Source organism: Mesoplodon mirus (genome assembly GCF_964341445.2).
Source record: "Mesoplodon mirus genome assembly, chromosome: 16".
NCBI classification, from domain to species: Eukaryota; Metazoa; Chordata; class Mammalia; order Artiodactyla; family Ziphiidae; genus Mesoplodon; species Mesoplodon mirus.
The window spans coordinates 14153856-14166769 of NC_138992.1; the positions used below are offsets into that span (position 1 = coordinate 14153856).

The 12914-nt window shown below is 43.6% G+C and overlaps 1 protein-coding gene across 2 annotated transcripts in view; it reads right to left on the reverse strand.

Annotated features, from left to right (window-relative positions):
* Nucleotides 1-345: 345 nt before the first annotated feature.
* Nucleotides 346-12914, reverse strand: part of NSMCE2 (NSE2 (MMS21) homolog, SMC5-SMC6 complex SUMO ligase) — a 227152-nt gene continuing 214583 nt past the window's right edge. Inside the window, exons 5-7 of one of the 2 annotated variants that reach the window (XM_082601825.1) lie at nt 8861-8961; nt 8344-8450; nt 346-683 (exon numbers count right to left, since the gene is read on the reverse strand). In XM_082601825.1, coding sequence (XP_082457951.1) covers nt 566-683; nt 8344-8450; nt 8861-8961 — 326 coding nt within the window. In that variant the 3' untranslated portion in view covers nt 346-565. The remainder of the gene's footprint in view (nt 684-8343; nt 8451-8860; nt 8962-12914) is intronic. The other variant, XM_082601827.1, reaches the window with a different exon arrangement.

Below are 12914 nucleotides of genomic sequence, written 5' to 3' on the forward strand. Positions count from 1 at the left end.
CATCGCACTGATAAGCCAGCTACTGGAGCATTCTGTGCCCATCAGAATGACAAAAGCATTTACATATTTGGAACTGTCAGTATACAAAGTAAACATAGGTAAGGAAGCTGGCTTTGCTTTATACCCTCATGCTATTCTTTACTATCCTGATAGAAAATGCTTGCAGTTGGGGGTGTTTCTATGTGTTTGCATTTCAAACATGCCTTGCAAGACATTTTTTTGGTTAAAACTATAATAAAAAACAGTCTGAAGGATTAGAAATAGAGAAGCCTGGCACCACCCAGGCTTTACCACTGGAAGCATTTACACCTCGGGAGGCGCACAGATAGGACACACGCAGATAATCAAAGTTTTATTTAAAGTTGCAGAACACTTAAAAATAAACAATATAATATGCTTGAATGTTTACTGTAACATAGAAAAAGGCTTTCAAATACACTAAAACCTTCAATTTTACCCCAAAGTATGCTATGCAGCCAGTCGAAGTGCTTTGACAAGCATTGCTCTCTACAGATGGCTGGGGTAGGAGGTAGGCTGCGGAGTTCCCTGCAGGCAGGTGGTCTTCCTAGTCAGACTGACGACGTTTTTTCTTGTTGTGGCTCTCAATCGCCCTCCTCAGCACCTCGTCCTGGATGAGATCAGACATTCTTACGTCCGTGTGGCTACAGCCAATTTTCGGGCAGCTGTGAGGGATGAGAAAATCAAGTCAGGCCGCTTCACCTTAATGCCTTCAGCATGAACTTCTCTCACATGCAAGAATCTAAGTGAGGGCATTTTTAAAAAAATGAATGAAAGATTCTTTAAATTCTACAGTGTTTTACAATTTTCAGAAGTTTCACACAGGTGATTTCATATAATCCCATAATAACCCCTTGTTCTTCTTCTCACCCCTATCTTGCCCCTCCCCGTCCCTCTCCCCACCGAGAGCCACGAGTTTGTTCTCTGTATCTGTGAGTTGGCTTCTTTTTTGTTTTATTAGTTTGTTGTATTTTTTAGATTCCACAGATAAGTGTTATCACACAGTATTTGTTTTTCTCTGACTTATTTCACTTGGCATAACGTCCTCCAAGTCCATCCATGTTGCTACAAATGGCAAAATTTCATTCTTTTTTATGGCTGAGTAGTGTTTAAGTGAGGACATTTTACCAACAAAGGAGCACACTTAAAAAATCAGGACCGATGTGCACTCATTCATTTGTTCACCGGGTGCCCATCTGAGCCAGGGCCTGTCCAGCACCGGGGGCAGGGCAATGCCCACTTCACAGCGCTCACTTTGCAGTGGGGGAGACAGATCTTCGCTAACTCAACCGCATAGATGCTTGCTGTGAGTTCATGTGGCATTAAGTGCTACAAAGGCTAAAAAGCAGGGTCAAGGGAGAGAGTGTGAGCTAAGGGGCTTATGTAGAGGGGGTCAGGGCAAGGCTCACTGGGAGGTCTTATCTAGAACAAGGGCTGCATGAGGCTCGGGCTGGGGCAGCGGCCCGTGTAGAAGTCGAGGAGATAGCCGCTTGGTGCCCGGGAGTAAGAACAAGGTCCGTGTGGCTGGAATGCCCAGGGCAAGAGGGAGGGCATTTTGAGATTTGGTTGGAGGGCGTGTGGGGCTTTGGGTCTTATTTTAAATATGAAAACAGTGGAGGGCTGGAGATAGGGGAGGGATGGGATTTGGCTTATATTTAGGAAACATGACTCTGGCTGTTTAATACAGAACACAGGCAGAGGGGAAGCAGGAGAGAGGGGGGGATTGTGCAGCAGTCAGCAGAGTGAGGGCAGCTTGGATGAGGGTGTAGCCGTGAGCAGCCCTGGATACAACCGGAAATAGAACCTATGGGACTTGCTGATGGACCTGATGTGGGGGGTAAAGGAAAGCTGAGCTTTGTGCAGAGTCTGGCCCGAGCCGAAGGGGACTGGTGGTACCCTTCCTCTCCATGGAAACAACTGGAAAGCCGGGCTGGGATGGAGTCAGGCAGGAGTCCTGGTTGCTACATGTTCCCTCTGAAATGCCCACTAGTCCTCCCAGTGGAGAGACTGAGTGGGCTGGTGGGGACTCAGAGGAAAAGCTGTGGCTGAAGAAATCAGTGGGTGAGTCATGGTTCTGTTTAGATGTGGTCTCCTCTGAAGGCAGTGGGCTGGATGAAGTCACCTGATTTCTTCTCAACATGAACCAGACTCTGGTAGAGCGCCCAGTTTTGGAGTCAAGCCAACCTAGGTCTGAATTCTAACTCCAATGCCTACTTGCTTATTATGAGACCACCGGCAACTCATTTTACCTTTTGGAGCCTCTGTGTCCTCAGATTTACAATAGGGGCAGAATCCCAATTTCACAGGGCTCCAGGCAACACAGTGCTCAATAACTTTCATCCCCTTCACCATCTCCTATGACCGTCACCAGTCTCCTGATGAAAGTTGCTGATCTGTCTATAGATTGCATACCTCCAACACAGACGGGTGCACATTCGTGCATTCATTTGACCCTCTTATGTGATTGGCCCTGTGCTAGTTCTAAGCACCCAGCTGTGAAATACAAATATAAGTTCCTGCCCCACACAGAGCTCTGGCCCAGTGATCTGAGACAACCCTCCAAAAAGCACAGATCAAAAATAACAAAATTCAAGACAAAAGCTATAAACCAGACGGGGAAGAAAGCGGATCATGGGAGCTCCAATTTGTCCAGCAGTAGAAAGCTCAACAGTTCAACACAAAAGTGAAACTTTTTCTCGGTCTTGATTTCTGGACCAAGGCATCTTTATATGAGAGGAGCATTAATCAATGTAAGGAATAATATGCTTGCTAACAATATTTATATTTAAAATACTGAAATGTGTCCTGTATGTCTGGGGACATGTGTTAAAATGTGATTAAAGAAAGGCAATCATATGAAAGACGATGGGGGTGATGATTTGGCTTTGCGTTAGGGGAAGGATTGGAGGTGCTTGAGGAATGCTTTACACTGGTTTAAAACACCTTGCTGTCTCAAAGTGAATTCTTTCTTTCAGTTTGAAAGTAAATAAGGTGAGATTATGAAAAGGATACGGACACTTTCCTGACTTCAGCAAAGGCAGTTTTCATCACTTCAACTTCCATGACATACATGGAAGTGCAACCTTAAGTCGGTGGCTGGGATGACCCTCAGTTAATGCTTATCAACCCACTGATCATTCACATTGAACAGCCAGGATGTGGGCTGTAGTCCCCCGACTTCACAGAACAAAGTCTTTAAAACCAATAGTCAGACAGTGAATAAGCTGTTTTAGGGAAGTGGAGAGTGAGGTGGGGAGGACTTCCTGATGACATCAATGGTTTTAGTCAGTAAATGAGAGCATTCTGAGAACGTGTGATGGGATTAACCACAGCAGGCAGTTGCGGAGCTGGCATGCACATTATCCCAGGGCCACCCGTTCAGACAAAGCGGTCTGAGCTCACTGAGGGTATCAGCCCAGGGGACAGAGGCATTAACCAAAAAGCCCCCCCAACGGGAGCCAGACGGCCTAAAGACAAAACTACAGGCTCAAGGGTGAAAAAGCCCTGGGCTCAAGCCTCCTGGCTGCGACACTCTGGGCAACTGATGTCATTAATGGGCCTCAGTTTCTTCCTCTAGGAAGGCAGAGCATAGGGTTGTTGTGAGAATGAGCGGGATGCATTGCGACAATGGTCCAGGAATTCACTCAGGTGCTCAGTAAGCTGGTTCCTGCTCTAGGACACAACTTCTGTCCTCTAGAACCTTGTGGAGAAGAGCCGGGCCCACCTACAATGCTGGCAGGAGGCAGGCGCTGTGGGAGCACAGGGACGGGGCACCTTGCACAGCACAAACGGGGGTTCCAGGAAGGCTTCCCGGAGGAGAGGTCGATGCAGGAGAACCTTGTTTCTCACGCCGTCTCAATTAAACAAACACAAGTTTCTAAACTAAAGAGGATAAGACAAGGTCATAATGACATGATACTGAATCAGGGCCCTCCTCCGCTGGAGAAAGAACACTCTATAAGCATTAGTGCATTCATCCCCACGACATCCTGGTGAGCAAGATAGGCGTGGCAACAGCCAGTCTTAAGCTCTCGTGTCATTACTCTTCAAGAGTCAGACCTACAGGCCTGGAAGGAGAGGCTGGGTCCTGAACTGGGGTCACTGACAGGGCAGAACATTCCACCGCAGCAGTGGGCAAGCGTGTAAGTGTCTGCTGAGCGAAGGGACCGAGTCTTAGGGGGTCCCAGAGGCTCTGGGGACCCTAGGCCTCAGCATCAGCTCAAAAGTACAGGATTCTGGGTCTGACGAGCTCCTGGATCTGGGCCCCAAGAATGCCAAAGTCCAGCCCAGCTCTAGAAAGCAGGTCTGGAAATGTGAGTGGGATGGATTCCCATCATACCTAAACACAGAGTGTAACTCTATCCTACATCCTCTGAGTCTAAAATAATGTGTCACCAAGCAGTGAGGTAAGTAATACAAACATGAACAGTCTTGACCTCAATAACCCGACTGCTATTTGTTCAGCGCGCTGTAGTCCAAAAGGAGCTTTCTCCTAAGTGCTTTGCTTCTCCACTGCCAAGAAATTTGCTGGTCCAGACCTAGACTGGAATTCCCCACTGTTCCTTTGATCCTGAAATTCTGTGAGATGTCGCTCTTTCCATTTTACAGATGAAGACACTGAGGCTCTGAGACGTTAAGGGACTTGTTGGTAAATGGTTAAAATAGGGCCTCCAAGGTCTTCCCTGGTGGCGCAGTGGTTGAGAGTCCGCCTGCCGATGCAGGGGACAGGGGTTCGTGCCCCGGTCCGGGAAGATCCCACATGCCGTGTAGCGGCTGGGCCCGTGAGCCATGGCCGCTGAGCCTGCGCGTCCGGAGCCTGTGCTCCGCAACGGGAGAGGCCACAACAGTGAGAGGCCCGCGTACCGCCAAAAAAAAAAAAAAAAAAAAAAAAATTAGGGCCTCCAAGCGCAATGCTGGAGTTCTGCTATTCAACGACACATTTCTGTTCAGCTTAACTGTACTCTCCGTGCTCTTAAATGTGACTGTTTGTTAATATAGCCTCTGTTCTTAAACAAAAGAGGAAAGAAATGACTATGGATAATAGGAAATACCTTATTAATATGAAAATCATAAGGCAGCTTTATTAGTAAGATAATAAACAGCCTGATTATTAAGAGATGTGTTTTAAGAAATGATTCTAACTATTGTATTTAGTTAGGGCTAAAGTCTCAACAATGGAGACTTTAAAATGGAGTCAGTGCCAGTAACACAATGTAACTGGAACTCCTGTCTGACAAAACATAGTTGGAACCAACAAGGAGGAAAAACTGAGATTTCTCGGACTGGATGTGTCATAGACATTTTTAAACAAAGGGAAGCCAGAACTGCTCATCGCCCTGACATGCGTCCTGGGAAACAACGCTAATTCGTGTTTAATCAGGAACCTCTGGAATAGGATTTGAAGAGGCCCTGGATTCTAACCTGTTGCCAAATACAATGTACCTCATCCTCAAGATCCTGTCACTCCAGCACTGGCTCCTGTGATCCTCAACTCGCTTATCTCTCATCCCTTCCCTCCTGGCTACATCTCAGACTGCTTTGTTGGAGTCTTCTTCCTTTGATTGCCCTTTCAAAATGGCAGAATGCTTTTCTGTGGGTCTACGTTAGGTGCTGGGGGAACACAGTAAGCAAAGCAGAGCTGCATCCTGGCCTCACGCTGCTCAGAGCCAGGCCAAGGTCCCGTCCTTGGGGGTTCTCAGCTGGCTGTCACATCCAGTCCAGAGCTGTACCTGTGCTGGTCTGACTCCTCTGTATCAGTAACCTTACAGTCAACATCTCACGCTCAGAGCTCTCTCCCGAGCTCAGACGCCCACATTTTCTGTGCCTCCTGGATACTTCCAGGTGGCTATATTGCTAGGACCTCAAACTTAGCATGACCCAAACTGTGCCTCTTCTATTCCTTCCTAAATGTGTTCTCCTTACGACCTCTCTGCCGGCTAATGACGTCGCCATCCTTCTAGACACCCAGTTGAGAAATGTCAGTCATCCTTCCACTTGTTCCCCTCAACTTCCGGCTACCAAATTCTGTCCGTCGTACCTCCACGATCGTGTTCCTCCTCACTTCCCTCCGCCTATGACTCCTGCCTCAATCCCAGCTCTCATTATCTATAACTTAATCTACCGCAAAGGCATCTGAATTGACATCTTCGCCTCATGCCTTTATTCATCCATCTCTTGAACTGCTACTGGAGTAACTTCCTAAAACCCAGGGTGACTCGCCTTCTTCCCTCAAAACCCTGCAATGTTCTCTCACACCTACAGAATAATGGTGGCAAGAATGAGGATGAGGGTAATGATGATGGGATAAAGTTTACTGACCACGTGACAGGTACTTCAAGTGCTGTACGTATATCTTATTCAAATTTCAAACATACCAAGGAGGCAATGACAACTATTATCATCCATTTATACATGAGGAAACTAATGAAATCATGACATTTAACACCCTCTACAATGAGTACAGAATAGAGAGAGAATTTACATACACCATTCCCCCATTGCTATTGTCCAGAGCATCCTTCTAATCACCGGCTAACATGCAATAACTGTCCCTGTACGTACTATCCCCCAAGTGGAACAGCCTCTGAATAGGGCGAGCCTCTTGGCTAGAAAGAGTCTTCTCCGCCATTCTCTGAAATCCTTCTCATTTTCAAGGCCCAAGCATTCTCTGAAATCCTTCTCATTTTCAATCCTTCTGATTTTTCAATAGTACCTTCGCTGTAATCCTTCCAGACTTCCTCCACTTGGACTTAACTGTTTTTACTAAGCTATGAGAACCTGCAGAGTTTGCGGAATCTGCGCCCAAGTTATAGAAGTACAGAAAAATACCCACCTTTTCCAAATGATGGGTGTCAAGTGCTTCCAAACATCATTTACAATTCAAAAAAGGCAAAGGATGTTAGAAAATCAAAGTATGTAATCAAGAAGATGCATTTAAATGTGAGCCTGCTCTGGGAGCTGCTTCCAGCCATCCTGGGACTTGGGAGAAATGTGCTTTTGTATCAGTGCCTGCCCTTTTCAAATCTGCCTCGAGGAGAATGTCCCAAACTTTAAGGAAGAAGAGCTGTGACACAGAACTATCTGGGAATCCCTATTCTTAGCAGTTATGTCAACAAATTAAAGTTTTGTTTTTCAGAGGATAAACATAGAAAAAAGGAGAAAAAGAAGGCTTAGAAGTCCAGAAACAAAGAAAATTACACTCACAAGGGAAAATGAAAGGTTCCTTAGGGAAATATGGTATCTCAGTCGTAAGCTGGAAAGTCAAAACAGATAAAAATGTGCTCAAACAATCTCGATTTTGTAATCATTAGGCAGTTCTTCTAGAATAAATAGGGCAAACTACTTGACTGAATGACCATCAAGATATCTGCAGTCTCAAATGCCCTATCTTTAAGTCCACACCCTGATGAGGAGAGGTGGGGAATTCCAGTTCTAGGTCTGGACCAGCAAATTTCTGGGCGATGGAGAAGCAAGCCACACATCAAAGGAACTGTTATCACAAGTCCATTGAGAACTGGTCACACCTGCAATTCCATTCCTTCGACAAATCTGTGATAAAAGCACAAGAAATGCCAACCAAGTCAAAGCTAGGCTAGCCAACTCAGGCTTCTAGGTTATTACAGAAACAGAGCCATGGTCCTCCAGGGTTGGAGCATGTGTGCATGTGTGTGTGTGTGTGTGTGTGTGTGTGTGAGAGAGAGAGAGAGAGAGAGAGAGAGAGAAAGGGGTAGAAATATATATATAAAAGAAAGATTCTCTAAACATTCCAATTAAAATTTTCTTTCTCATTGCAGTCATCCATGAATTTACTTAAACCATTTGGGAAGTTATTTACGTAATTAAGGATATGAAAGGTTTTCCCGGACAATCAAATCTTGATCATCAAGACCAGTTGGATACGAATTCTTATCTTAGAATGATGACTTAATATATTTTTTAAACAAACTACCTGTATTGCAGGATGCAAAAAAACAAAAAAAATTTTTTTAAACCATTCCTTCTTGTTTGGGTAAGTGCATAGAGAAAGGGGAAAAGAAATCTCTCGGTATCACAGTTCTCTATTTTTTTCAGGCTCCAGCACAAATTCATAAAAATTCCTATTATCTAATGATTAACATTACATCCAATTCCTTTTTCTCGTGTTCTGAAGGTGTGGTTGAAGCTCCTTCAGTTTCTTCCTGAACAGATTATTAATTTGTTCCCTCATGTCCTGTTTTTCCATGTTGACACTATCCCTCCGGCTGAATGGACTTCAGGAGAGAAGTTGAAGCGCCTTGGACTGACCACCCCTGGGAAGGTGTCATTTCCCTTCCTGAGGCAACTCACCAGGCCTTTTTCTTCCGCTTGTGCTTGGACTCAATCATGCGAACAATGGCTTCCTCTTCATAGGTGTGGCCACACACTTTATTTTTCACTGGTTTCTTCATTTCCAACTGCAATCAAGGAGACATCAGGCTTTCAGGAATGATAGTGATCAGCTTCCAGTAACTTCTCCAAGCCAACAATTATTTGGCGCTATGTTTGCCTAGACCTGGGGCTTCCGAGGTTTAACCTCCCCGTTTCATGGCTCTAGATAACTCCTAGGGCAGATGACCACATCAGAAAATGCAGGGAGACCAGTGGCACCAATGACACTTGGCCTGTGGGCCAGGAATTTATCCCTAGATCCCTAAGGACATCATTGACTGAAAACTCTTTCCCAGGTATACTCTTCAACTCTCATCCCTTTCCTTTCCTCCCTCCTCAACTCTAGACATGAAATGAAGTCAGAAAGCAAACAGGAACCCTTTGCCTCTATGAAGTGAATCGCTTTTCTTTCAGGGGAAGGAGGAGAAAACAGTACCTGTGTAATGGGGCAGATGAAGTTGGTGTGACTTTGGGTCACAATCATATCTTCATCAACTCCTTCTGTGGCATCAGCCTCTCTTACTGCTTGAAGACCATCTAGAGGGAAAAAGGGAAGTTGCTGAGTCTCATTGGTCTAACATGTCAAGGACAGGAAGGGATGGAAGGGTCTCTTTGGTGTTAGCCCCTGTGCTAGGCGCTTGGATGCATATTAACTCTTCTGCAGGGGAGGCAGGAGTCTGCCCATGTTTGGTAAGGAAACAGATTTGGAGCAGCGAAATAACTTTTTCAAAGTTACAGAGAGTGAGTTTGTGAGGGAGTGCTGTTCACTAATCAAGAATGTGGCTTTGGAGTCAGAGGACATGGTAATCTCTGTCACTTCCAGCTGTGAGACCTCGTGCTAGCAGGGTCTGTTTTTAACATCTCTATAACTTTATTGCAAAGATTAAGAGGTGAAGAATTTAGTGTGCTCTGCACAGCTCCTGGCACAAAGACACATTCAATAAATGATAGTTACTGTTGGACAGTACAGGGATTCTCAAATTTTTTGGTCTTAGAACACTTTTGTACTTCTAGAAATCATTGAGGATGCCAATAAACTTTTAAAATGTGGTTTATATTTATCAAGATTTGCCATGTTAGACATTAAGACTTAGGAATTTTAAAATATGTATTTATTAATTCATTTAAAAAGAACAACCCCATGACATGTGAACATAAATGACATTTAAAAATTTAAAAGTAATTATATTTTCCAGAACAAAAAAAAGTTAGAGATAAGAGTGGCATTGTTTTACTTTTGTGAAAATATCTTTAATGTGTGGCTTAATAGAAGATAGTTGGATTTTTTTTTTCATGGTTTGCATACTATATATTTATTTTTTCATCAGTCTAAAAATAATGTCTACACATTTAATTTCTGTCCAGTAAGAAGTGATAAGAGGTTTAAGAAGGCCTAGTTTAAACAATTTCAAAGAATGAAAATAAGTGAGCAAAATTATATTTATCCTAAAACATGTCCTTCCATCCACTCCATAGTGTAGTGGCTCCTTGAGGCAACTTCCAACAACAATGATGTTTCTGATGCTGTCTATGGTGGCAGAGAGGTGAGTATCACGGTCTGCAGGGCACAGCAATAAATATAACTCTAGTAATCCATTGTACATCAAAAGTCAGGGAATACTTCATTGGAATTATTCTCATTTTGGGGGATGAATAAAATTAAATCAAAGGACACAATACCTGATAAAGGAGCAAAAAGTTTGTAGGCTTTGGTCAAAGAAAGAAAGGGGCCTAATGAGTGAAGAACTTCACTAATGAGTGAAGAAGAACTATATATTCTAGTTTTCTTCCTTCAGTTTCTCAACTAGATTCCGTTAGTGGAGTTTCCTAAAAGATTTGGAGGAGATTCCAATTCAGATATTATCAGAGATCATCATAAGGATAGCTGGATTTTGATATCTGTGTATGCGTCCAGTCTGTCGTGATATCACATCACACAGCCTCTGGAAAAATTCACTTATGAAAAGAAAGAGAGTGAAAAGGGCAAATGACATCTTAGTATTATTATGAAGATAGTTTTGACCTTGTGGGCACCCTGAAAGGCTCTCAGAGTACCCTAGGCGTTCCTGGCCCACACTTTGAGAACCGCTGAGTAAATGAGTGGTAGGGCTAGCTTTGAATATAACTTATTTGATTCTGATATCTGTGTTCTTTTCATGGTCCTTGCCCCTCACCAAGGGAAACTAGATAACAGATGGCTTCTGAATGGGGTACTGAGAGAATCTCATATGAAAGCCTTTCTTTCTGGAGAAGGCAGACTTGTCATTCTGCACTGAAATCAAAGATCAGTAGTGTTTTAAACACAAGTGTGACAGTGCAGTGACAGTGTAGTCCTTCCTCTTCCTTTTTCCCCTCCCTTTCTCTCTTCTCCCTTCCCTTCCTTCTTTCATTTTGGCAAAATATTGAATGTAGACATTAAAAAGTGCCTCGCTTTTAATGCGTGAGTGAAACCCTTTTCTTAAGTTGAGATGGTTCTGTACATCTTTTAGTTCCTACAACTGCTGGCCCTGGCCTTCCCCCTTGGCCAGATGAAGTATATGCTGGAAAAGTACTATTGGAGGCAGGAAAAGGGCCACAGAGCACTTGTTCAAGGTCACCCAGTGAACTTATGGCTGAAACCCAGGGATTCTGCCCCCAATTACTCTGGTTTTTTTTGTAGGGGTTTCTCTTTGTTTTAGCAACTAGTGCTATTTATATGCCAGCTTGTTGTATTTTCTTAGAGAAATGTCCCCCAAACAGCGCTTATTCCTTGAAGAAGCCAAGAGTGAAAGCCCTCAGAGCTTAGGATTTCCCATACAGAGCGTTTTCTAACCACTGGTCATTAAGGTACGATGCCTGGGGACTTTCAGCTTTTCAAGGGCTGATAAAAATGTCTGAGACCTTGAAAACCATTTACTGGTTTCAAAACAGGATAACTACAAAATGGAAAATAATCAATTTTAAAGGTCTACAAAATGTAATGTTGGGTTAACTTCATTAATTGTTGATTTGGTAATCAAAAATATTTCCTTTGGAAGCAATATATACGCTGGAGTTAGGTTTTAATTTAATAATTCCCAAGTATGCTAAGATAATTGCTGAGAAATTAATAGCCAATTATAGGTTAAATCACTTACTTGTAGCCAACCGTTTTCCAAGGCAAAATTGTAAAAATATCTTCAAAAAATTTGGCCAGCATTAAAATTATATTTAATGTGGAAGTTGCCATAGTTTAGTATGTTTGCTATGATGTGAGTTGCGGCTTCTGAAATAATTTTCCTTAGATCTATGAAGAGTCTTTGTGCTTCCCAGGACCTGTCTTTGGTATGAATAGCACAAGAGTCAGACTCTTAAAAAAGAGTCCTCTTATCAACCCAATGATTCTTTTTTTTTTTTTTTTTTTTTGCGGTACGCGGGCCTCTCCCCGTTGTGGCCTCTCCCGTTGCGGAGCGCAGGCTCCGGACACGCAGGCTCAGCGGCCGTGGCTCACGGGCCCAGCCGCTCCGCGGCATGTGGGATCCTCCCAGACCGGGGCACGAACCCGCGTCCCCTGCATCGGCAGGTGGACTCTCAACCACAGCGCCATCAGGAAAGCCCCAATCCAATGATTCTTCACGATGGTTCAGGAAAGTTGGACAGGTAAGGAGAAAAGTCAAGGAGCAGAGAAGAGAGCTATTCTGATTCTCTGATTCACTTTCCAAAGCCTCCTCTTGCGGCCTGCTGCCGCCCATTTCTGATTGTGCGTTTGACAGTCAAAATAAAAGTATCTCTTTGTCCATTTCTTACAGGGCTTCCTCTGAACTGATAGATTTCTGACTGTATACGTTATACTGTGGAATTCACCAGAAAATCTGTTGGATGAATAACAGGGTTCAGCCAATGTGAAAGACTGTGGGTTTTTTTTAATTTTCTATTTTTAAATTTCAAAAAGTAGAGGAAGCAAGAAAGCACAACTCAGATGCAATGCCAACCACCAGGGAAGGCTGAGTGGGGAACTTAGAAGCTGTAGGTGGCTATCAACAGCAGCGATCACGAAAGAAGAAGGTGACATAAGTGAGAATGGGAAAGAATGCCAATGGTGAGTAATAGCCCACGGACCGAGAGTCTAAAAAGAGAAAGAGCCTCAATAGCTAAACTTCTCTTGAGCTAGAACATTTCCTCACCAGAAATCTATATTTATAGAAAGTGATATTAACGTTGGGATTCTACAGTGTGCTAAAACAAAAGGTCACATCTGGTAATAAATATCACTTACACTAATCTATACAAAAAGACAAAACTTTTTGATAAGCCCACTGATAGGAAGATTGGAGAAAAAATACAGATCGTCTACTAGAATCACAAAAGTTTTAATCTGAGGTTATTTATCCTTATTCTCTCATTTACTGGAGAAAACGGGAGATCCAAAGACATTATAGGTTTTGTCCAAAGTCATGCAGGGGGTTAGTACAGTAAATCAATGTATAGCTCTACTTTCTTGGCCTGCTTAATTTGAATACTAAAACCAGTGT